This window comes from Lepisosteus platostomus, chromosome 10 (genome assembly GCF_059453375.1).
Source record: "Lepisosteus platostomus isolate fLepPlt1 chromosome 10, fLepPlt1.hap1, whole genome shotgun sequence".
Classification (NCBI taxonomy): Eukaryota; Metazoa; Chordata; class Actinopteri; order Semionotiformes; family Lepisosteidae; genus Lepisosteus; species Lepisosteus platostomus.
Window position 1 is genome coordinate 52,430,488 of NC_142620.1, and position 25,082 is coordinate 52,455,569.

General features: G+C 49.9%; 1 protein-coding gene and 1 long non-coding RNA gene across 5 annotated transcripts in view; one reads left to right on the top strand and one right to left on the bottom strand.

Moving 5' to 3' along the window:
• Window positions 1–586: 586 nt before the first annotated feature.
• Window positions 587–25,082, top strand: part of LOC148654004 (connector enhancer of kinase suppressor of ras 2) — a 106,424-nt gene continuing 81,928 nt past the window's right edge. For 2 of the 4 annotated variants that reach the window (XM_088597144.1, XM_088597146.1), the window contains exon 1: window positions 587–1,027. In XM_088597144.1, the coding sequence (XP_088453270.1) occupies window positions 964–1,027 (64 nt within the window). In that variant the 5' untranslated portion in view covers window positions 587–963. The remainder of the gene's footprint in view (window positions 1,028–25,082) is intronic. The other 2 variants (XM_088597145.1, XM_088597147.1) reach the window with 1 other exon arrangement.
• On the bottom strand, window positions 16,033–18,620 carry LOC148654005 (uncharacterized). Its single transcript, XR_015924913.1, has 3 exons — window positions 18,383–18,620; window positions 17,077–17,222; window positions 16,033–16,779 (listed from the first exon to the last, which is right to left on the bottom strand). It is a non-coding gene; the product is annotated as an uncharacterized LOC148654005 (long non-coding RNA).

Sequence of the window (25,082 nt, forward strand, 5' to 3'; positions counted from 1 at the left end):
GCTTAGAAGCAAAACATAGATACATTAAAAAGAATATTTGGTATCAGTAAACCGTATTTTAATATATAGTACTGTACTTCAGCGTTACCGTTTTTTGTACTGTATGTGGTCAGTTATAGTGATACTTTAAATACTGTTGATGCTAGACTTGTCTGCAACAATCAATACCAGGACAGGAGAGGGGCAAACTAAATATGTCTGAGACGGGAGAGCATTGCAGAAGACACGTGGCTGCTGGAGCTGAATGAGGGGCAGACGGCCTCCTATCCGTGCGCTTCTGAAATCCGTGGACCGTCTGGTTGGGGGGAAAAACACAAATACACCAGCAGACAGCTATTAGTTCTCGCTACAAAAAGATTTGACGGTTTGTAAATCGTTACTACATGCTAGCCTTTCCAATCGCAGACGAAAGGTATTGTTCTCGCGTGTTTGCTTCAACGCTGCTTGGGGCGGGGTAAACTGGCCGGTCTGCCCTGGGGTGTCGTGCGCCCCCGGTCGCCCACAGCGGCGGGGGGGGGGGGGAGCCCGAGCCCGCGCCCGCGCCCGTCCGCGTGCGCCTCGGCGCTGCAGCGCCACTTCCTCGTTCCCCTCACGCGGGCGGCTGGCTGCGCGGGGTGTGATGCCGTCTCGTGCAGCGGGGAGGTGCTAGACGCGCCCGGCGCTCGCGAGGCGCCTCTCCCCTCATTCCAGCATCGGCGAGCGGGGCGGCAGGCAGGAGGGGACTGAGCCGCGGCGATCCAGTGAGAGAGAGAGAGAGAGAGCGAGAGAGAGCGCGTGTGTGTGTGCGCGCGTGGATTGCACCATCACATGCCTTCGCCCAGTGCACCAGCCATGCTTTGAAAGGCTCCAGCTATCTCTGCATTACATGGTTATCTACCCAGAAATCGGCTTCTGCGTCTGAACCGCTTGTTAAACGAAGACGTTCGCTTTGGCGTTTATTCACGAGAACAGTGGCTATCGATTATGGCATTGGTTATGGAACCTATAAGCAAATGGACACCCAAGCAGGTATTGGACTGGATGAAAGGTAATCGAATTTTTAATTATGGTTTCATTTTTCTTAGGATGCTGTTAAATGAATTCCCTCCGATGTATTGTACCGCGCTCGACTGTGATTGCATTTCTGTTTTTCTTTCTTTTTTTCTTTCTTTTTTGTGCACGGTACAGGTGAAAGGTTGTTATTCCCTGGCCAGCTGTGTACAGAGAGACGCGTAGCCCTCACCCTGGCGGGGTTAAATTCAGACCCTTGCACACTATTGTGCGGCGCCCTGCTTGCATTTCGAAGTACATGGTTTTGGCAGTAGTACACCACTATAGTCACTGGCTGGTATACGATTGTGCAAATCAGAGGAGAGAGAGAGAGAGAGCGTGTGTGTGTGCGTAGCGTGATTTGGAGTTGTTCGGGGTTCGATCAATGAGCGCCCCTCTCTCCCCGTGAGCGGCAGATCAGGTGGGCTGCTGCGGCGGCTCGCCGGTCTGGGGGAAACGGTGATGAGATCTCGCCAGGAGATGCTCCTTAGTGTGCGTTCATTTCTTTCAACCCATTTACAGAACGAATGGCTTCGTGACAGAGACGCATCTGCAGCTGTTCTGTGTGTGTGTGTGTTTATACGAAATCTGCTGCTTTGGGCTCATCCGCTTAGTTTGCTGAGCGTATTTCTTCCCTCTCTCTCCCTCTCCCTGCATCTCGCCCTCTCTCTCCCTCCTTTATTGCAATCCTATTTAGCTAAGCCTTAGCACCACGGACAGTGCAGCAGGCTCGCCTTATATGGAAGCCGAGACAGATCATCCTAATTTTCCTATTAGAGGCTTTAGCATTGGGCCACAGACCCAATTAAGCAGCAATTACTCCAGCCTGTCGCTGAAGGATTCAATTACGGCATGTGTGCTTTAAAAAGTGTGGACTCCTGTACGACACTCCGCGTTAAAGGAAATAAAATGAGATCGCGGTGCCGGAGTGTTGGGGGGAACGGCGAGGAGACGGCGTCGTGCTCCTCAACTTGGATGTTTTTAGAAAGCGCAGTTTGCAATCTTCTCTTTCCGCTTGTCTGAAGTCTCGCTCCCTTTCCCCCTCTCGTATTTCTCGGGGGAACCCCGAACTGGCTGGTCCCCCTCCCCTCCCGCTGGCGAACTGTTGCAACGACAGACCGACTCCTTTCGGTTTCGTCGGCTGATTCGAGGTTTTTTTTTTCAGTCGTGAAGAGGAGAGCGGTCGCCCTCGGCTTTCAGATCGGTCTCAATACACCTTATGCAAAGTAGGTCATATGGTAATGTTGGTGATGATGATCGTAAGATGCTAAAATACTGCGGTCTGGGGGCACACGGTCTTTGCTATTGAACACATTTCTTTACACATGGGGGGTTGGGGGGTGCACACACACCCCGCATCGTGCCCGCGTGCGGTGGGCTCCGGCTCTCGAGTTTCAGCGGCTGACGGCGCCTTCGGTAACGAGATTCCGCCGGTCGTTGATCTGGTTTAAGAGGGATTGCTCTGACGAGATTGTGGTCGCAGGCGCTGTCGTAGTGTCTTAGTGTCTTTTCTCCCTGTCACGCCTGGAGCGCGCGGGGACCCTGGCTCGTGAGCGGAAGTGCACTGCGGCCCGTGAAAATTAAACTGTAACAGAAAATGAAAAGCGTGGGTCGGTGGGGGGGAGTTATAGAAGCATATATTTTCACATACTTGGGTTTGTCGAGATGGATCAGGGGGCTAGGTCAAATCAAACCAGGGAAAGACTTTCTGATCAGAAAATTACATGGTTGTTGGTCCCAGCTGAAAGAAAAATGCCCTTTGCTCGAGTGTGCACACGGAAAGCTGCCTGGCGGAGAAACGGCAGTCCGGTCTGTGTAAATTCTGGCTTTTAAAATCTGCTGAAATGGCTGTTAGGCCTGCGCTGTAGTCCAGCACGCGCAAGCCCTCGAGCTCAACACGCGCCGCCGTTGTCATTTAAATTGGGCAAATTCTCTGACTACGGAGCCTCACTCGCATCTGAACTATAACCCCGGGTGTTATAGTTTTCACATTCCTGTGATTTCCAGAATAAAATCCCTTTTCAGTCCACGGTGTGTGTGTGTGTGAGTGAATGTCATGACGTCGATTTTAGCCAGCGGCGCCAGCGCGCGCAGCTCCAGGGATGCCTACAGTGGATCAGCTGAAGGCAGCCCTGACGTCACAGAAGCAGTCCCGCTTGTGATCCTGTGCACAATGTCACAATCCCAGGGAGGGCTCCTTGATTTCAATCGAACGTTCTAGGCCTAATTTCTGATAGTTTGATCCTTCAGCGTAGGGATCGACGCGATTTCCTTTTATTTTATTAAAACAGTCCCGGTACGAACTGATGAAAGAGCAGCCCAATATTGCCTTCGTTACATTGCACATAGGAACGTTGCAACAGAACTGCTTGCGTGAAGGCACACATGTGTTGGACTAATTGTAGTAAAGCACGTGGGGTGAGACTCCCCCCGGGCAAATGAGAATTAATTACGTCATTCCGTGCCATGGAGACGTCGAGAGTAAGCCAATTTCGTTGTTTTTTTTTTCGTGCGTTTGAAAACAGTAACAGTGCTGTTTTGATTCCACACATTTCTCTTCACTAACCCCTTTATTTTAGAAACCACTCATATATGTAATTCCAGCGGTTCCCAATCCTGATCCAGGAGAGATCCTGCCTGGTTTTGTTCCAGAACAGCAGTCTGTTACGCCATTGATCCCCTAACTGACTGCATTTTAGGATAATCTTGAACTGCCGGACCGTTTCCGTCGCGTTTCCTAAGTGACAGAAAATTCCAAAATTTTGGAGTCGAGAAACAAAACCCCAGATGTTCCGGTCGAGCACGCTCGATGGTTCAATTAGGGCTTCAGCTCGAGTCAGGAGGAGAGAGCGGAAGGAGACCCAGTTGGCAGTCAGTCTCGCTCCTCGGAGCCCTACCCTCCAATCGGCACTCGATAAGAGCCGGCACATAGGCTCTGTTTTCATTTCGTCGAAGAAATCGTGAAGGCCTGAGCTGGGGTGAAACCCAGAAACACGTGCTCCCAGATCGGGGGGTGTCTCCGCCTGGACATGTCTAATCATGATCCCCGGAACCACAGGCCACCCCTCTCGAGGACAGAGGCGAGACAGATCCGCCGTGTTGAAAGAGAAACAGGTGAGGCTTTCACACGGAAGAGCGTTCGCTTTCTCGGCATATCACAGGCCGACGACACGAATTTCAGAAGAAATAAGTGAAAAAAAAAGATTCATTTTCATACACGTAAATTTACTGTCTTATTAAATCCACACGCATTTAGCAGGTTGTGTTCATGCTTTGAGTTGCCGGGCGAGTAAGGTTCGGTCATCTCTCGGGAGTGAAGCACGATCTGAAAGCGTTAATAAACAGGCGGTGACATTTGCAGGCCGGAATTCTGTTCACACGAGCACGTGTAAATCCGACGAAAAACTCGACGTTCAATTTCAAAAGGCGCCGTTTACTTGACAACCCCGTCGTCGTTCCTCTCTCGTTTGCCTGTTGCTTAAGCCCACGTTCGGGGATTTACCTCCCCCCCCCCCGGTGCACGCAGCGGCGCAGCGCGAGGAGCAGCTCTTTTAATTTCCCCTGCTCGCGCGGGAGAGCACTCCTCACGAGCGGAGCGCGCCGCCGCCGGAGCCCGCCTCAGTCACGACGGGAAGGGTGCAGGCCAGCCACCCTCCATATCGTCCTCCAGATGAGATGTAAAACCGGCTCTCTGTGGTCATTAAAAATCGCAGGGTGTTTCTCAAAAAGAGTAGGGGTCTTACCTGGCCACACCCCCCCTGGCTGTTATCAGTCAAGGCCTCCTAATGACCGCCAGCCCTGAACTGGCTTCATCACTCTGTTTACCTGCAAAGGGCTTTGAGTGGAGTGCCCAGAAAAGTGCTGCAGAAGTTTAAAAACATCCGATTATTGTTTAGAAAAGCGGTTCAGGTGTTCCTTACTCAGTTCTCATCCCCTCCACAGCAGAGGCCGTGGGGAAGGCTCAACCCACACATGAGCCCGGGAGCCCACAGAGGACCTGGCGGGTGTGCATGACCTCCCGCGCGCGCAAGCACAGAGCCGAGACAGAAAACAAGAGCTGCAGATGTTGTCCCGTTTTTCGGTGGCCCGGTCTCCTCCATCCCTCGCGGCCCAGGTGACAGGAGAACCGGGCAAAGCGCGAAGCTTGTGTCCTAGCGAAGTCCGGATGCACTTCCCTTGACCACTGCTTTCCATTTCCCAGTAGGCGCAGGTTTTAGATTCGCGGGTTCCTGTGAGTCCTTGCCCGAGTACTGATTCCCGAAGAGATACGGGTCCTTTAGTTGCCATGCCGACGGAGCCCCTGAGTCCTTAATGGAGTCAAGTCTTCAATTAAGTGGTCCATATCGACCTTATTTCCAGATCTCAAGTCACTAGATATTAAAAGCTGCCCTGTAATCCCTGCAGTACTGAGATAATCCATTCGTGTGCTTTGCAGTCACTGCCCTGTGTTCTTAAAGCAGATGTCATTGCCAGGGACAGAGTATTCTAAAGCTGTGAGCCTCTCATGTCTCCATAATTCAGGCCCAGGTCATATCCCGGATTTAACATGCATGCCAAAAGTTTCCAAAACTGCTGCTCGAAGACAGCTTTCCGTTAGGATCATATCTGGGACACAAGGAGACTTTGGCAAATGAAACACCTCTGGAGTTGCTGTTGGCAGGTGGATCTTGTTTAACCTGAAACCTAATTGAAGTGACCATTTGATTAAATGAGAATACTTTCCTATGTGGGTTCCAGGCAGTTGTGGACCGTGAGATGTTTAAAACAAGGACTTCAGAATTCCGTCCTTTCAAGGAACAAAGCTTCCCATCTCTGTTCTTATCCTCTTTTCTTAGCTTCTGCCTAATTCTTTCGGGAACGCATTGCCTGTTTAGCTCGAACCATATTTGTCTGTTTTTTTTTCCTCCCTGCGTGTTGATGACAGAGCAACAAAGCCGAGCCTCTTGCGACAGAGGCAGGGTGTGAGTTTTTTCCCCCTTCTTCCTGAATGATTTCAATTAGGAGCCATCAGTCTGGCGCGGAAGGGACAAGCACTGGAGAGACTCCGTTTGTCAGAAATTGAATTGTATTCCCTGTGACTCATTTGGTGCCAAAGCTCCCAAGAAACACAAGCTCCTGACGAATCTCCAATTAAAATGAAGACCATAACCATGCAAGATGACTCACTGCCCTCTTCCTCTCCCTCCTTCACACACACACACACCTTCAGCCTGGGGTCTGTGATACCCTCACGTTGTACTCGACGGCACGCTGAGCAACATCACAATTGCAGCCAATTTTAACTCTCAATTGTAACTCCCGTATTTGCAGTTCCTAAACATGTAGGAGGTTCCGTTTTAGCTATTGCGTTTCTTAAGTAAAAAAAAATAGCAAAGATTCTAAACCAAGGGACTTTTTAAGTCCAATAAGGATTCATTTACCGTGAGAAAAGAGCTGAGCTATAACAAGAGCCAGCAGGTGGGTAGGTTCCCAGGACCAGGACAGTCCCAGGTCGAATGACATAGCCCAGGGTCAGGCTGAATTCATCCACACCACAGGGCTTCTATACTACTACTATACGTCTAGCGTATGAACATCGTTAATGGCTGAGCTACTAAGAGTGCTGTTTTACCAATATTGAACATGGAGCTAAGCAATATGCGGCCAGCACCTACACAAGACAACTCATCCTCGTGCCCCTGACCCAGCTCCTCCTTTAACACACTGATTATGAGATGGCGAGACTCAAGAACAACAGCACTGGCAGCAGGGCAGCTGCACGAAGGGGTAGCATCAGGTAGAATGGACGCAGATACCCTTGGTGTCGTGGCGTAGATGGATTTTTCTAAAGGTTTTTCAAACAAACGGCGAGGTTGACATCAGACAGGTGAGCATTTGGCGTTAGACCCATTAGCCCCCCACCCCCTGGCTCAAGGTTCGAAAGCTCGATCGTCTGCACTTGGCAGTTCGAAGGGGCCGTTGGAATAGTCCAGCCAGCAGCTGGCAGTGGTGAAGCTGCACCTGGATGAGGGGCAGGGCGATGAACATTCGTGCTTCAACACCCTCCTGAGCAGGTGATCGGCAGGAGTTATGGAATAATTATTTTCCCGGATTCACTCTGCGGACACTGTCAAACACAAAGGTACAAAATGCATAGAACTGCTCTAGGGCATGTCTTTCGTTGGTCTTAACGTTTGTTTCAAATGAAATATTCTGGGTGGGGAAATCCTATCCATTTTATTTGCAAATTACTATCGAGTCTGAGACCGTATTCTAGTCAATGATAAAAAATAGACATCGGGGCTGGTATCACAGACTGAACAGATAAAGGTAGATGAACTAATAATAACTTTCCAGACTTCGCTTTAAGTGGTAGGAGGAATGAGCTGTGTGAGTGCAACCAACCAGCCAACCAATCAATCAATCAATTGTATTCATATATAGCAGCTTTCAATACAGACCATTCTCAAGGCACTTCGAATCAATTAGACGATAAAACCAGTGCCGTATACAGCACGTACTGTACAATACAGGCAGATCCAGAGTAACAGAGGAGGGACAAGAGGGCGCTTGTTAATGATGGTGCAGGAGAGGGTGCCAGCTCTGTAATCCCCAGCCGCAGCGATGTCGTCTCGAGTGATCAGCAGGAAGATCACACGGGGCTTCGCTAATCAGATTATCCTGGAGCCGGGCGCAGGGATTGCGGTCCTGGGTCTTTCCTTTTGCAACAGTTTATTAGGCAAGAATTAAAAAGCCATTAGGATACGCATCAGCCTGGCGTGGAAATGCGAGATAAATTTAGTGTGCGTGGCACGGAGGGGGGGGGGGGGGGGGTTTGCGTGGCGGCTGCGAGTGTGAAATTTTGGCGTGAGAAGGGGGGGCCTGGTCTCCAGGCTCCCAGTTCAATGAGCCGTACGTGGTCTCCTGCTCTCGGCCTGGTTGACTCTGGATGTACCCAGACTTGCCAAAGTTCAACTGACAGAAAAGAGATAAAAGATCATTGACAAAACGCACAATATGGTGCCTCCCAGGAAACTCCATTATTTGCTATAGTTCCTTAGGGATACAGACCTTATGAAAACCCCAAATTTAATGTCTCAATTCTTTCCTGCATTTTTCCATTACTGTACTTTTCTCGGCTTTTTAATTTACTCCTGTTCATTTCAAGCATGAGGTGCGAGGTCTGAGGAAATTCATGGAGAGCGGGGCTGAAAGACCTCTGTTATACAGGCATTGCAGCTCTGAAAAGTGTCCTGCTTTTTATGAATACATAAGTGTGCTGCAGAGAAAATGTTCCCTGCAGTCCAGAATGTTTCATTCATGTAAACTTCAGCTTGTGTAAGGACTAAACACAACAGCGATTTAGGATAAACCAAGGTCATTGTAGGCTTTTTGGATCTGCTTGCCCTTGAAAATATTGCTTGGTAGCGGCACAAGGTGACCACAGACCACACGTATACTGCAGAAAAAGATGAAATGGACACTTCAACTTCCAAATCACTGTGTATGCCCAAGGAGAAGGGCCTGTGTCTCTGTGTCTGCCCAGGTCTTCAGAGGCATGCATTTGGCCTAGTGAAACAGGCAAGGTCCTGAGATTCAGAGGAAGGTATATTGCGCTAATTAAAAACTCAATCAAATCAATCAAACCCCACCCGTTTTTCTGCAACATGCAAACAAAATCACTCTGGTTTCAGAGATTATGCCTTAACTAGTATCTATTAGATTAAGTTGTACTCTTACAGGTATTTATTTAAAGGCAAGGGTGCTGTAACTTTAAAAGCTGAGTAAATGGTCTTTGTTGCGTTTCGATTGCGCGTTTAAAGCTTTTATTCAGGGGACTGGGCGAGACTCCTGCTAGAAAATGCTCCCCGCTGCTGGTGTTGCTCCCTCCCAGCTGTCCCACTTCAGAAAAACCGCGACCCCAGAACCGTCCTGTTCATTGATAAGCGGCAGACTGGGGCAGTTTGACCCGGGGCGTACTGAATTTTGCTGTAGTATGTCGTATGAAGGCAGATTGAAAATGCAAGTACTGTAAAATAATTGTAAAGGCACAGGAGAGTACGGCGCACTGCGTTAGACTGTGGGAATGCGGAATTAGCGCAGAAACGCAGTGGGCGGATTGAGCTCTCTAAATATTCATGAGCACAACAGAGCTGTGCCCCTCTGGCGCGTCAGGTTGTCCTTTTAAACCACCCGAGAAGGCTGCGCACCCTGCTCTCTGCGTCAGGGAATCCCCTCGCAGGAGTTTTTTTTTTAAAACGTTTCCTCCCGTTACCAAAATGTGTCGCTTTCACCGGTGGCAAATGAATCCCTGCTATTTTTCTTTTAAAAAAAAGTTTTTAAGAGAATATTTTTTCCAACAATTTGTATGTCGGCGTCTCCCCCTCTCTCCCTCGCTTTGGACACATACTTTGAAATATTTCGTAGTGAATGGGCAGGCTGTGTCGTCAGAACGCAAGCAAGGCGTTCTATGAACTGGCTACATTACCCTGCTCTCCTCCCCACTGAGAGCTGGTGTGTGGGGAGCGTTCTGGCGCACTATGGCTGCCGTCGCATCATCCAGGTGGGGCTGCACATTGGTGGTGGTGGAGGGGAGTCCCCATTACCTGTAAAAGCGCTTTGAGTGGAGTGTCCAGAAAAGCGCTATATAAGTGTAAGCAATTATTATTATTATTATTATTATTATTATTATTATTATTATTATTATTATTATTATTAAGGCCTCTCCCGATCGTGCACCTGTCTGACGGTAAAACTCTCGGCCGTGTATGAAAATACACTCAGCGGCAGGCCCGAGGCTGTGGGTGCAGTCGGCGGAGAAATTCGGCGGAGACTGGGATTTTTTTTTTCCTCTGGCACGTTTTGCACTCTGCGGTCTGTGAAGGAAATGTCGCTCTGCAATGAAAGCTAGCGCGGTCTGTAAACGGATTAGTCGAGCGGCGCGGATCTAGTTAAGTGTAATTGCACGTTTAGCCGGAGAGCTCCGCGCCTCTGGATTTGCGCTCGCCGCGGGGTTTGCGCTGTGTAGTGGGAATCCTGGCGATCTCCTTCATATTCACGGCGCGCTGCAAGCCGTGCCTCAAACTCCACACCCCTTCTTCTCGTTTCCTTCTCTCTCTTTAATCCTGCCATCTCACTGATCTCTCTCTCTGGCGCGCCTTCATCCCTAGCACGGCCGCTTCAAACAGGATGAGTTCCTCTTTCACAAGAGCACAGAACCGTACAAGGGCCGTGTTGATAATGCTCTCTAGAATACAACTGTATATTTTACATTGTAAAGGAGAACTCCTAGCCGCCTTCCACTCTAAATGTAGTAAACAGTATAAAAATAAATGCAAAACGACGCCACTTCGTCAAGAACAGGCGCAAGATTCCTTTGCAAGGAAAGAGTGGCTTCGTCGCAGAAGAGAGTAACATTGTCAAGGTACGAGTGGACACAGTCTTAGTTCATTCTGTTTCTTGACATTGAAATTCAGGCGGACCCGAGTGTCATGTGCAAGGGGCTTTCAGTCCCTCAATCCGCGCAGCGAGAAGGACTTCCCTGGTCTTTCGTGCGCGCAGAAAACAGACGCGTCGCTCCCAAACTCTCCACGGACTTCAGCCTGATGGACAGGACCGATTCTCAGTCTGTTCGCAATGGAGTCTGGAGTCTCGCAGGTCTGGTTAGGGTTAGGCTAACTCCCGGGCCTGAAGGAGTGACTACTCCACGTCTCAGAGGTCTGGAGGTGAGGAGATCACGAAGGTTAGGGTAGTTTTCGTTTAGTTTCGTTGTTGAAATAGAACTAAGGTATGTGCGATATTACCAGATCAACCGGCGATAAAAACTATGAACAAGAGCCGCGCATTCGTGTTTTTAATTTTTTTTATGAGGTCTGTGTGCGCGCTAATTAGGCAGCGGCGGACTGTGATTTTACACCCCTGGTAGCAAAGGAGCGTGCTCCTCTGTGAGTTACGTAACGTGAGAACGGAAATGATTTCTCAGCTGACATCGGCGAGCCGGCGCGCCCGCACGAGAAAAGAGAACCGCTCGGCCCGTGATCGTGGAACGAGCCTCTGTAGACCGGGTTCGGAATTCGAATCCTTACCGTCCGGATGATTCCAGTTTCCTTCCTTCCAGACGAGTCTAGTAGGACCGTGTCGGTGTTAAAATAGAGACCTTTTTTTCCCTCTTGGCTGCACACAGTACGTGCCCTCTGCCCCCTCTTATTTTCCTGTTCAGGTGCGGCTCGGTTATTTTTCTGCCTTTCCTGGTGCAGCCCCAGCGGCCTGTGCCTCTCACGCCTCTCCCCTCTCCTAGCGCGGCTCTGCCGGGTCGCCGCGGCCCCTGGTGTAAGTTATACTTGTTGTGACAGCGTCGCTGACCAAGTGCTGTCGCAGTGTGGTCAAGGACGGGGATCCCAGTTGCCGATATGCCTTTGACACCTGTTGGCAGAATCGTTTACCGAAGCTCGGAGGTGTGACTCCCGGTGCCTCTCTGACTACAGTTCGTCAAGTAAGGAAATGTTTAGCGACATATAGAAGAAAGCCTGTCGTCTAATACCTGTTTTTATGAAACGCGCAAACGTCCTTTCATGACTGATATACTAAGACGGTCAAACAAATCTATCAGTGTTACCCACTGGGAGGTTTTGTTGCGAATGCATGCCCATTAACTCATCAGATTTATAGTAGGTTAACATACAGCAGTGTTCCGCTTGATTAAACCTCCCTTAATTGAAATTATACAACTCGATTCAAAATACAATGATGAAACGGTAAACTTATTTTAGAAGATGAGGACTGGTTTTACTGTAGGTACCCATTTGCTGAAATCCCCTCGGGGTGAGAATCATCCTGGGCTGAAACTCGTTTAATTCATTTTAACTCAGATTATCCCCTTCGGACAACCCCGCACGCGCCTGCAACACCGGCCACCCGCACGCACTTTGCCCGCCGTCGGCGATATAAACAGATGTGGCCCGCTGTCAGTGATATACAGTGCAAACAGATATTGCGGTGATGAAAATAGAGACCCCCCCCCCCCCTTTTTTTTGAGCTTGCAATCTGCGGTCGCGCGAGGGCGACCACCCGCCCGGGAGAAAAGCCCGTCACGCGAACAGCAGACGTCACGGTCACCGGGCGCGGGGGCTGCCCCCCGATTCCCGAGGAACGGGAGCGCCGCCGAGAAGCGGCTGCCTTTCCTCCGGATTGCTAAGCAACCGTTGCCAAGCAGTCTGGCCGAATGCCGTGGAGTTAAGAGAAGCCCCCAGGTAGGGCCCGACTCGCGTCTGGATTACCGCCGCTCGGCGCGACGGCGAAGCCAGGGTGACAGACGCCCCACAGCAACGTCACGGCGGGAGGGTCTCCATCACCCTTGACCGGTTTACAGTGAGGGGGTGCCCGCGGACGCACAGGACACAGGATGCAAAGTCCTGCGCACCAGCAAAGATGACGAGAGTCGCGCTCCGAGCCCCTCCAGTATAAAGAAGGCAGAAACAAGACGCGACGCTGCGGTTTTAATGGGATGATTGAATGGGTTTTATCGTTGAGGAAGCTGCTAATGGGATGATTTGTCAAAGGCTGTTCACCCCCAGCAGTCAGCCCCTCGGACCTCAGAGACCGGGCTGGAATTCCAGTATCATCCAGTGTAGATCCAGACTGGTACCAGGGCAAGCCGATGTGGCCGCGAGCAGCACTCCGCCGTGGGGGTCCTGGTGGCGTCCTGTGGCACGGGCTGCCCGCTGGTCTCTGCTGTGGTGAAAACAAATGCGCTCCACTTTTAGAACGTAAAAAAACCGCAAACCGAGGGAGGGCAAGATTTCCCAGACTCCCCCCAAGTGTCACGCCCTCTGCAGCCAGAGGGCGCTCCTTCTCTGTCCTGTCCCTAGTTTCCGGTCTGCTGTCCTTCCGGTCTTTCTCTTTCCCTTGGGCTATATATTTCCGGGTCTTGCACTCTGTCCTCGCTCAGCATTGACGTTCGGATGTCCTGAGACCCGCCTAGCACCAGGGCGCCCCACGTCCGCTCCCTGAGGGCATAGGTTTCTATACGGCATTCCTGAACTCTTTGCACTACGAGCCCGGGCCTTTTTCCCGTCTCGCCGCTACGCATATGGGTCTTTTTCCGCTCTCCTGCTCCCCACGGTTAGTCCCTTTGGACGTCCGTGACACCAAGAAGCACAAACGCAAGACCCGCCAGGAAACGTGGCTCTGGAGCAGCCGGGACAATGGAGCGCGCTGCAGTCTGACAGCAAATCAGTCTGCGGAGCTAGGGCAGGGAGATCCCATCTCAAGGGCTGTCTGGATAATACAGAGCAGTTACCCTGGCAGCACTGGCCCAGCAAGGAGCTGAGCGACTGGCTCCTGGAGATGAAGCCGCCTGTAATGGGTGGATGTTTATATATATTTTTTTTAAATTAGTCTCTTTATTGCACGTCCTATTGGGGAGACTGCAGCTAGGCATCGGCAAGGGGAGCCAGGAGAGGCGTGGCTCTAAATGAATTCTGGGTATACATGGAGGTACACTGGCGGCACCGACCAGCCCTGAGCAGTCGGCAGGAAGAAAGACTGGAAGGGTGCAAGAATGAAAGGGATACGCACGCACCCGCTTTCTAACCTCTTCTTCCGAAATAGGGTATCCCAGCAAGCAACAGACACAGGGCAGGGAAGGCAGAGAAGGCGAGAGAGAGAGATATGGAGGCAGGAGGATATAGCAACCGAAAACAGGGGCGGAGCGGTGGCTCTGTGGCTCAGGATCCGCGCCTGTGGCTGGAAAGTTGGGGGTTCAAATCCTGCGGCCGGCGGGGGAATCCTACTCCGCTGGGCCCCTGAGCAAGGCCCTGAACCCCAGCTGCTCCAGGGGCGCCGTCTGTGTCTCTTGGAGAGCAAGCTGGGGTCTGCAAAAAAGACAAATTCCTAATACAAGAAATTGTATATGGCCAATCAAGTGATCTTATCTCTTATCTTTATCTTTCTCATGTGGGAAGGAGAGGACTCTCAGGTGGCTCTAGGTGCAGCCCTGGGTTCGATCCCTCCCACCTTCCTCCACAGGCAAGCTGCCTGGGTTAATTGCGATCCCTGAACTGTCCCTGTGTGCTTGCTCTGGCTCTTGTGTCTGAGTGTGCACGCCCCCCGGGACACAGGAGGGTCGCGTCCTGGCTGTGCTCCCAGAATGGGCTCTGGATTGCTGCATCCCTTACTGGGAATAAGCAAGGATGATGGAGTTTCTGATGGAGGGATTACTTTGCATTAACTGCGACTGTTAACTCACCACGTAACACATAGGGTTTTGTTTCACAGACAGACATGTAAAAAGGCAAAGCGGACATAAAATGCAACAGGATATTTTGTTTTTTAGCGTAGCGGCCATGTTTTTGTTGTTGTTGTTTTTTAAATGTCAGCGCTGTTAAAAACAGCCCAGAGTGATGCACTCATCAGTGTTGTGTCACCCCCCTGCCCACCCCACCGCCGCCATCCCTGCGAAACAAGCTGCTCCGCAAAATATCTTTCACTTCAGATCTTCTGATACCAGCAGCAAAGGACTCATCTGCTCTGCCCCCCCTCCCTCCCCAGCTCTGACTAATCCCCAGCCTGGTAGATTTCTGCCCGGGCCGTGCTGTGCACCCCCCCCTCCGGCTGTTCCCCCGGTCGGCTGCCCCCTTTCTCGCTCATCCTGTCCAGGACAGCAGTGCTCTGACCAGAGTCGTGGAGTGGGGAGTCCTAGGACACTGCGGTTTTCCGGGAATCTTTTTAGGGTTCAGATGGTTTAAATGACCAAACCTAGCATTTAGCTGCTGAGGATTTTAGATTTGAAATCCCGGTGAAGAGCAGAGAAAAGCTTCAGACTCTGCGTTCCAGATGTGCTTCTCCGACACGCCCGTCTGTCAGACCCAGTCATTCGCTAATGCAATGCGACTTGTGGGAGATTGAGCACTGATTGGAGGAGTGGGGAGCGGCACAGGGGCCCAGTGGCTAGCATTACCCCCTCCGGACTTGGGGTACTCTCTGCGTGGGGTTTGTGTGTTCTCCCCATGTTTCGCATGGGTTTCCTCTGACTGCTTCAGCTTCCTCCCACAGTCCAAAAATATATCCGAGTAGGTTATTTATACTGGTTAAATATACTGGTAGTTTATTTGGATACTGCAAAAAGATGGCCCCTAGTTTGAGTGTGTGTGTCTGTGTGTCTGCCCTGTGATGGACTGGTGTCCCGTCCCGGGTGTGCCCTGCCTTGTGCCTGTTGCTTGCTGGGATAGGCTCCGGCTCCATCGCGACCCTGTGTTGGATGAAGTGACGTCACTGCAAGTCTGCCAGGCACTGGACAAAGGTTCCAGGAGTCTGGGATGCTCTGGTCCCAACTTTTCCTGATGACATTGTGCCACGCGTGTGGAATTTCCTGGGCTCCCTGGTCTTACACAGCTAGTGACGTGAAAAGGCTTCAAACCAGCAACACCTGGGCCATAGAGCTGAACCTGCTCCCCAGGTGAGCGTCTTTACTGGGGGAGACATGAGGGATCCCCCAAACTAGTGAGGACTGCTGTGTTACCTACAGTAGTACCTGTGGCTTACCAGGGACTGTGATAGCACTGGCATATGTTGAAGCAAAATGAATACAGATAAAAATAATCCCAGATTGGCTTCCCTTGGTTTTTACACATACAAAAGATTATTTTTGATCTTCAAGGACTAAAAAGACCCTTTGCATTTCTTAAAATGCCATTGTGTTCTTAGTCATGATTATGAAATGACTTGGCAGTTACACAAGTATTAAAAATGGCCACATGCACCAAACTCCAGTCATTTATCCTGCTGTCCCGGTTGCAACCCAGCCCCCCTCGTAATTATTACATTATCAGAGCAGGCACGCTGCACGCAGAGAGACAGAGCAACACGAACTCTGGCACAGACGGCGCTAATAGGAAATTTAGCTGTAAACACACAAGCTGAGCTTCAAAGACCCTGCCGCATTAACCACAGAGACACAACGGTTAAAAGCTAAACCACTGTTTGGAGCCAAGAAATTCCAAGTGAATGATAGATCTAGCCAGCCAATAGAGTCACCAATACTCCCAAAGTAGGAAGTTTAATCTGAGTGCACTGCTTCCAAGTGAGACGTGGATACTTAGGCATCTTGCACAGCCAGGTTAACAGAGGATCTGCCCGGATGTAGCAGGTCTTTTCTGAACAGTCCTCCTCCTGCAGGGTTATCGGACCTTCAGAGTTTCAGTCCTCCTGTGCTGAACAAATGAATCAGTATTTCTGAGTTTTTGTGCAGATGGTGATGAAAGAGATCTAGACATCATGACCTGTGGGACTCCTGTTGTTAGTGCAGAGGATGAGACCTGGGCGGCTGTGTAATTCTGCTGAGCCTCGGCGGACTGAGCTTCTTAAATGCAGGCGGTCTCTCTGTCTCCAGGGGCTTACTGGGGTGCAGTAGTACATCCCCACGTGGAAGGTTACAGATCTTGTCCTGTGTTTTGTCTCGTTTAATTTCGAGCTGTGAAACCCGTGTGAAATTGAATCTGTTAAGTCGCATCTGGGGCGGCACAGTGGTGAACATTGCTGTCTCGCAGTCCTGTGGCCCTGGGTATGATCTGGGGTCCTGTCTGTGTTGAGTTTATATGTTCTCCCTGTGTTCGCTTGGGTTTCCTTCAGGTGTTTCAGTTTCCTGGAATTCCCACAGTCCCACGCATACTGGTATGTTAAATGGCTTCTGGGTGTGTCTGCTCAGCGATGGACTGGTGTCCCATCCAGGGTGTACCCTGCCTTGTGCCCGTCACTTGCTGGGATAGGCACCACCTGTACAGGATAAAGTGGGTAGAAAATGGATGGAAATTGACTCTGTTTGGTGAGGGACAGTGAGAGAAGGCACGGGTGTTGCATGAGGAGATTGTTGCTGTTGCTGATTGCTGGTGTCGCTGGGACATCCAGCTTTGAGGCCACATGGACATGGTCCCTGTGACCTCTGCCATGCGGGGGCATTGATCCACTTGGAAATATCACTACGTCTGAGTCACTTGCCCTTCTGAGACTTATTGGCAGACTAATCTAACTGCCCGTCGATAAACATTTCCGCCTGAACTCTGCTTCTCTCACCCTTTCCCGATGGCCAATATCCTGGTGGCGCTGACGTCACTGTGCCCTGCTGAGTCGATCCAGAGACGGCAATCAGAGCTGACGTGCCCGCGTGGCAGGGAAACATCTGGGCGCAGTGTTGGCACTGCGAAAGGCCTGGCTGGGAGCTGAGGAGGAGAGCAGATGTTGTTCAGACTGCATGTCACAGCAGAGCCCGCAGGCAGCAGCAGGCAGCAGCGGCTGACAGTTTGGGAGGACTCGCTGTCAGCAGGCAGGGAGGGCTGGAGGCCCTGGTGTCAGTGAAGGACTCCACACTGGACACAGACATGAAGGACTGCACACTGGACACAGACATGAAGGACTGCACACTGGACACACAGACATGAAGGACTGCACACTGGACACACAGACATGAAGGAGTGCACACTGGACACACAGACATGAAGGACTGCATACTGGACACACAGACATGAAGGACTGCACACTGGACACACAGATATGAAGGACTGCACACTGGACACACAGACATGAAGGACTGGACACTGGACACACAGACTGACATGAAGGACTGCACACTGGATAGACAGACATGAAGGACTGCACACTGGACACACAGACTGACATGAAGGACTGCACACTGGACACACAGACATGAAGGACTGCACACTGGACACACAGACTGACATGAAGGACTGCACACTGGACACACAGACATGAAGGACTGCACACTGGACACACAGACTGACATGAAGGACTGCACACTGGACACACAGGCATGAAGGACTGCACACTGGACAGACATGATCAAAATTACAAATAAAATAGAACTGATTGCATGACAAAATAGATACTATTAAAGGGGTGTCTTGAAGAAAAAGAATTAGAGATATTAACAGACTACAGCAAAGTGTCACATGAATGATTTATTTTTTTATTGTCTGGCTGTTGGGGTGGTTTTGAGAACAGTGTTGTTGTTTTTTTTACAGAGAACTGATTTATTTAAAACACGATTACATTCTTTCAAAGCGATGTGGAAAGTGCCAGACGCAGGAGTGCACGAATCAGGGGGCGATGACACTATCCGTGTACCCCCCACCCTGGCCTCCCGCCTTCTCAGGGAGCAGACCCAACTGAGCTTGACCTGACAAAGGGAGACAAGGGACTGGGGGGGGGGATCCTGGGCTGCCCCTTATTCTGACATCTGCTGGTTGAGCAGCGCTGATTTCTCCTTTCACGTTAGTCAGAGAGCAGCAGGGTGCTTCCACAGTGTCCCCACGGCCGTTTTCTCGGATTCCTGTCTTTGTTTTCCCCTGAGCTCTTAGTTCACCTGATCAGCTGCTTTGATCGTGCGCAGCTTAACCCTGTCCCCCATGTCCTTCAGCTGCTCGCCGTGAGAAGACTGCAGGGCGAGCGTCTCTCATCCCCGATCCACACGCTGCGAGGCCCGGATCACTCAGTACCTCTCCCCCTCCCTGTGCGGATCGTTTCCTCCGCGCTGCTCACTCACGCATGGCGTCTGGCCCTCCCAGAGTCCCCCGGCTCTCCTGGCTGCTGCCGGGCCAGCCTGGCTGGGCCACGTCTGCTCCGTGCGGGTCGGCCGCTCCTGCAGAGAAGGATCGCGGCGCGTCTTTGAGTCATCCCCCCTCAGGGCCAGCCCCCCTCCCCCCCCGTCAAGTCCTTTCACAGCCCCAGCTGTCAGCCGATCGTTGGTGTTAACGAAGATAATTGACGTGGGAGAGGCGTCTTCTTGGAGGGCTGACTCTCCATCCTCTCAAATGTGAGCTCAAAGTGACAGCGCCATGGAAACGAGCTGCGCTGCTGGGAAAGGGCCTTGCCTTGCACCCTGGCGTCATCTTGCAATCATTTCTGGGTGGCATGATGGCACGGCCCTGGGGCCCCGGGTTCAATTCTGGACCTGGGGTGCTGTCTGTGTGGAGTCTGCATGTTCTCCCCGTGCTCGTGTGGTCTTCCTCCAGGTGCTCTGGTTTCTCCCACGGTCCAAAGGCATACTGGTGGGTTGGCTATCTTCTGGAATGAGCGTGCCTGTGTGTTTGAGTCCACCCTGCAGCGGACTGGCGTCCCCTCCAGAGTGTATCCCACCTTGCGCCCACTGATTCCCCAGGATAGACTCCAGCTCTCCTGCGACCCTGGTTTGGAAGATGCAGTTAGAAAATAGATGGATGATGCCTTGTTTCTCATAGACAGTGGACAGCTGTCCGAACGGTACTTGATATGTATTTGATGGCACATCAAATGTCACACTGTGTCAATGTTTGGACAGCTTTCAGAGCTTCGGCACAGCACCAGCCATTACAGAGAGGAGCTGTGCAACAGTAATTCTTGACTGAATACAGACCAAGAATGCAGCACAGGTGAGCAGCTCCCCATAGGAAGATCATCCCATCCTTTTTGGTACAGGAGCTACAATCTAATTAAGTGATTAAGCTCATTAGCTCTCATAAATAGATGACTAAGGAGCCAGTGGTTAAAGGTATCCAGCATTTGAGTGGATTAGAAATCGCCTTTTCACAAGTGCCTCTTTGGCAGTGTGTTGTAGGCACTTCAGGTTTTACTATATGCAGTAGGTAAAGAAATAATAGCACAGTGCCATTTTTGCACAAGTTTTTTTTGGTGTGGAAGCAAAAACAAATATTATTTTTACTGACTGCACATAACTTATCAGAAGATATGGTAAGCTGACTTAGTGTCTTAGGAGGATTATGTGAAATTCCATGATAAGACCAGCTGGTTTTCCTATTTGCAATTAAACCTTGTGCAAAAAAAGGAGAACGTGCAAAATTAGTACCGTGCTGGAAGTCACAAGAACTCCAGACCTGTCGGAGAAGGTGATCGTCTCTTGGGTGGTTAGCGAGATAAAACTCAAAATTGTTGGGCTGAGTTTCTGCCGCATTCTTTGTACGTGAGCACGAACGTTTCATTCTTGTGACCAAGTGCTGTGCCTCGGTATCAGGTGTCTTTGTCAATGACAACCCTGGTCTATTTTTATGCATGTGCAGGGCACTCCGTCATGTCTAAAATAGCAACTTCGAGCAGGGTGGGGGACTGATATTTCTCCCAGTGCTCCACATTTAGACTGGAAACTGCGATAACAGCTTGACCTGATTCTGTAGAGGCCCATATTTCCATCTTCCATCATAGATGAGGGGCTGATTTAATTAAAATTAATGCTCCGTCTGCTCGATCTACGTAAGGCCGCACTGAAGAAGAAGAAAGAGTGAGAGCTCTCCAGTCTAAGGGGCTGCTGAAACTACAATCCAGGCATTGACCCAGTTTCACTCCAGTTTGACAAGAAAGAACTGTTTGACAAGGGTCATAAACGAGAGAAGGCCTTTCAGCCCATCAAACCTATTTGGTGGACACGCGATCCATGGATATTATCCAGCCATTTCCTGATAGCAGCCAGGGTATCGGATTCAGCAGCTTGGCCGACTCTCACAACCCCTCTGGGTAAAGAGACTCCTGTTCTCAATCTGAAGTGCACGTCCACATGCTTTACACCTCATTCTTCAACACTTTTACCTACAAACTAGTCTCTTAACGGTCATCAATCTGTCTGGCTTCTGCACACACTTCCCATACAGCATTAAGACCCTTACAAAGCAATTTCAATTTGTCTTTTCGGAACCAAAGGCAAATTACCTGCTAAAGGGCCATTGACTGGCAAGTTGGTAGAGACATTCCCTCGGGCAAAGTTTTTAACTTTTGTCGTTCTTTTGGTTTGCAATGAAAAAGAAAGGATTTTGATCTCTTGAGGTAGCAGCACTGATGGGACTGACTTTTAATTGGCACTGAGATGGTGCTTGAAACCGACTTCAGCAGTCAAACCTATTAGACGAAAGATAATTTACTGCATTTGCTGCAAGTACTGTACCACCGGGCCGTAAATCAATTTGTTTTTTTAAGGTTCTATGTATTTGCTTTGTGCAAAGAAATTGTGGGTTAGGGGACCACACAGAGGGCACACTGGTTTGCTGAAACACAAGACTTGTTTTTTCAATCTATTGCAATAAATATTAGTTATTTGTTTCTTTTCAAACAGCATAGAAAAATAACAGGCAGCGGAGGAGATTGAAATGCACGAACAGTGGCGAAGACCTACATTCACAGGACAGTAAATTTCCTGCTCCTGTTGAGATACAGGCTGTATAAATCCTGGGTTAGTTATTTCCAGAGCTCTCAGGGCCTCTTAGCAAGATGGATTGATTAAGAGGTCCCTTACCCACCATCAAGGCACTATATCTCGAGCATCTCATGAATCTGTACCGTGACGGTGTGGGCTTTCTGGGAAGAGGAGAGGTGAAGGTGGGTTTTAATGGACTGGTTACGCATGATGCCTGACATCTGCAAGTTGTGCTTAAATGGCTTCAGTGCTCATGAGGGCAAAGGGCCAGCATGCTATACAGCAGGGTGGAGGAGCGGCCAGGGGTCTGGACTTGTAACTGGGGCATTGTGGGTTAAAATCCCAGGTGAGGCACTGCTGCTGTACCTGGAGCAAGGCACTTCACTCAAACTGCTCCAGTACAATAACCAGCCCTAGAAATGGGTGCAAACGTAAGTTGCTTTGGATAAAAGTGTCAGCAAAATAAGTGAGTGATCAAGAACTAGTGATTGCATTGACCATCACAGCCTTGTCACGCCACCAATGCATCCACACTCTGCAGTGTGCACAGACTAGAAAGCCCAGCCAGCTGACTGCAAAAGCAGTTAGATCCAATACACAACAAGAGAAAAGTCTCTAATAAGAGATGTGCATGTTCCTGGGTCCAAATGACCACATGCACATGTCTCATTTACCAAGCACATATGGAATGTGTTGGCTAACTAGGACGCTCCAGCTTGGTTCAGACTCATCCCCCTTGCAGATATCTTTATATCTTCTTTATCTCCTTTAACAAAGGAGAAACTTCACGTGCGCCAAAAGAGGCCTTTTTTCCACGGCTCGAGCTCTTCGGCAGTGAGCGCCTCGCCTTCCTCACCGGCCGCGTGCTGAGTGCCTCGTGATGGAGCAGGACTCCTCACTATCCTGTCCTGGGACAGCTGGGAGCTGCGAGGCAGCAGGCACACAGCCTGACTGATGTCACACATGGGGATCTCTTAATGACTATGCAGAGGCCCGGCGCTCATTACTGCCTGTACCTAGGCCGCCCCTCTGGATACTGGGACACAAAGACTTGCTGGCTTTCAAACATTGAGTGAGGACCTGCTAGCTGCTTGGCACTTCGTGCAGTCTTTTATAATGCTGACGTCCTTTTTCGTTGGCTGTTGAGAGCAGGTCGGCCGGATCTTGGCCGGAAGAAATATTTTAAATTGCCCTCATATATTTCCTATCCCACATTAAAAGTGGGGTTGGATGTTTTTCCCTTTTTGGCACAGACCGTGTTTAGCAATGGCCCTGCAAAGAGAGGGCCCCAGCGTGAGATTTTATTGAACCGGTGAGTGAAAACAAAACAAGAGCAGCCCGGCACTGGTGTCCTGCGGGATGCTGGGAAGGCAGCTGGGGTGGCTGGATGAGTTATTATTAGAGGGAGCTGGAGGCAAGGGATCCAGTCCCCATTCTTCATGTGGTGACAACTCTCTGCACCACATGGACCTCTGCAGCTGATGTGCTGAAGAATCAATTCTGCATCTGGGCGGTGAGGAGGTGTGTGCGTGTGTGTGTGTGCGTGTGTGTTTGTCTGTGTGTATATATATGTGTGTATACACGTGTATGCACATGTATGTGCGTGTCTGCAGGTGTGTGTGTATGTGCGTTTGTCTGTGCACGCGTGCATGTGTGTGTGTGGGGGGTGTTCATGTGTGTGCATGTGTCTGTGCACGCGCGCGTGTGGGTGTGTGTCTGTATGTGTGCACGTGTACATCTGTGCGCAGGCAGGGGGTAGAGAGATACTGGGTCGAGCACTGCCTGTGATGGCCTGAGACAGCTTGTGCAATGACACGGTAATAGAGTATTGATTCTCATACCCTGACATAACAGAAAAGGAACAAAACGTGAGGATAAGCAGAGAGCCTGTATTTTGGGATTATTTCATTTGAAGCTCGTTTGCGAAAACCTGACTGATTAAATCGAAATCGAGAAGTCACTGCGGATGCCAGGGGTCTGGGCATCTCCTTAATTTGTTGTTAGATGGCATTTGAGCGAGGAAGTTGTAACTACTGCAGTATAGGGATGGCCACCCCAGAGGTGCTGTGTGGGATGAATTCAATTGGGTGCATGCACACCAATTAATGAATTTAAATTAAAGTTGAAGAATGATAATGTAGTTAACATATCCATGAGATCAATATTTGATATTTGGAGTGGTCATGCTTGCTGGTGGAGAGCAGGTTTTTCATAAGTCTCTCTTAAGCTGCTGTAAAGGCATGCATTCAAGGTCCTTTAAAGTGTACATTTTGCAACTCTCCAGGGCCAGCGTTATCCACTCCTGAAGAAAGTCAACAAATTTGCCCAGTTGATCAAAAACCTGTATTTCCTGGGTTATATGCCAGCTGATGTTGAAGAGTGACGGCCTGTGTTGAGGCTCTTCTGGATCAGGAATGGCCACTCCTGAAGTGCAGTGTAGAACAAATTAATGTGTCTGCACACACCATCACTCCACCAGGTGGCGCTGTGCACACTAAGAGAAGTGTGATAAAGTAGGACCCAAAAATGATTGATTGTTTAGGCAAAGCAAGCTGGAATTTAAAATTGCATGCTTTCAGAAATTTGAACTAGGATTGTAAAAAAGTGTAAATGTCAAACACAGCAGCCAGCCTGGAGTTTCAGTATATGAGAAACAACTTTTTGAAACAGGAACATAAACTGATTTCATTGCATTCTGTACAATTTTATGAACCCCCCTCCCACACACACATAGTCCTCTCCAAACTTTTTCATTGAAGTTGCAGAGGGAAATCCGATTTGGTAAGGAGCACAACTGTGTAATGCACTTGTGTGAGCATTTCTTCAGTTATTCAGTGATTATTCGGATTGGCAGTAAGGTACGTGTAACATGGTAAAAGCACCCTTTTACAACAGAGAGGTCTTCAAAATGTGCTCCAAAGTTTAAAAAATAAATCGAAACCAGCAAAAAAGTTCAGCTGTATTAAATAATTTTGCTATTCAGTGCCGTATATAGTGCTGCAGAAATACTGTCTGGCTCATATAAAGTAGTTAAAGCAATGCATCTATACTGTAGTGTGGTAAAAACTTGGAACAAAGCACAAGGCCTATCAGACCTATCCTTAGAACAGCACAAATGCCATTGAAATAAAGCACCACGAGTCACAGCAAACCAAGGCTAGAAATGTGAGAAAACTACCAGCTAATTGGGCTGTGTAGGATGTTTGAATGTTCATCACATCTAGCGACACAAAAACATGTTAAACTCAACACTGGGAAGATCAGGGATATTCACGCAGAGTAAGAAATGCACCACAAACAGCCAATCAGTGTGCGCAGGCTTTGTCTTTTGTTAACAGTAAGCAGAAGTGCCTGAGCTCACGAAAACTGCTCTGCTGCAGTGCTACAGTTTCACCGACGATGATGCAGTCCTGCCGTCTCGAAACGCCACCCACCACGAAGCACAAAACCGAGCAGGAACCAACACCACATTCCCCTCGTGTATGATGCAGGACCTGGTTAAAAAGGGGGGTTGCTTTATGACACCTCGCTAGACGCGGCGTCGGTGTGGGAGACGGTGACCGCCCTCCAGGGGGAGGGTTCATGGACGAGCCCCTTGCTGGCGAGTGAGAGGTGGGCGTGAGTCGGTGCAGAGCCCAGGGGAAGGAGCCAACTCTGGCAGCAGTGATGTGTGTGAGCCTGGCAGGAGTGTGCTCTGTGATCAAAGGCAAGCGGGGAGCGACAGAGAGATGGGAGAGGGAGGGTAACAGGAAATGATGTTTCTTTACGACTCCACAGCATGCCTCTGTGAGCCCTCTCTAGGTTCAGCTGCAGATCTCTCTGGGTTTTTTCACTACTGAATTATAGAGGACGATCAAAGAAAAGCTTTTATTCCAGCTCTCTCACT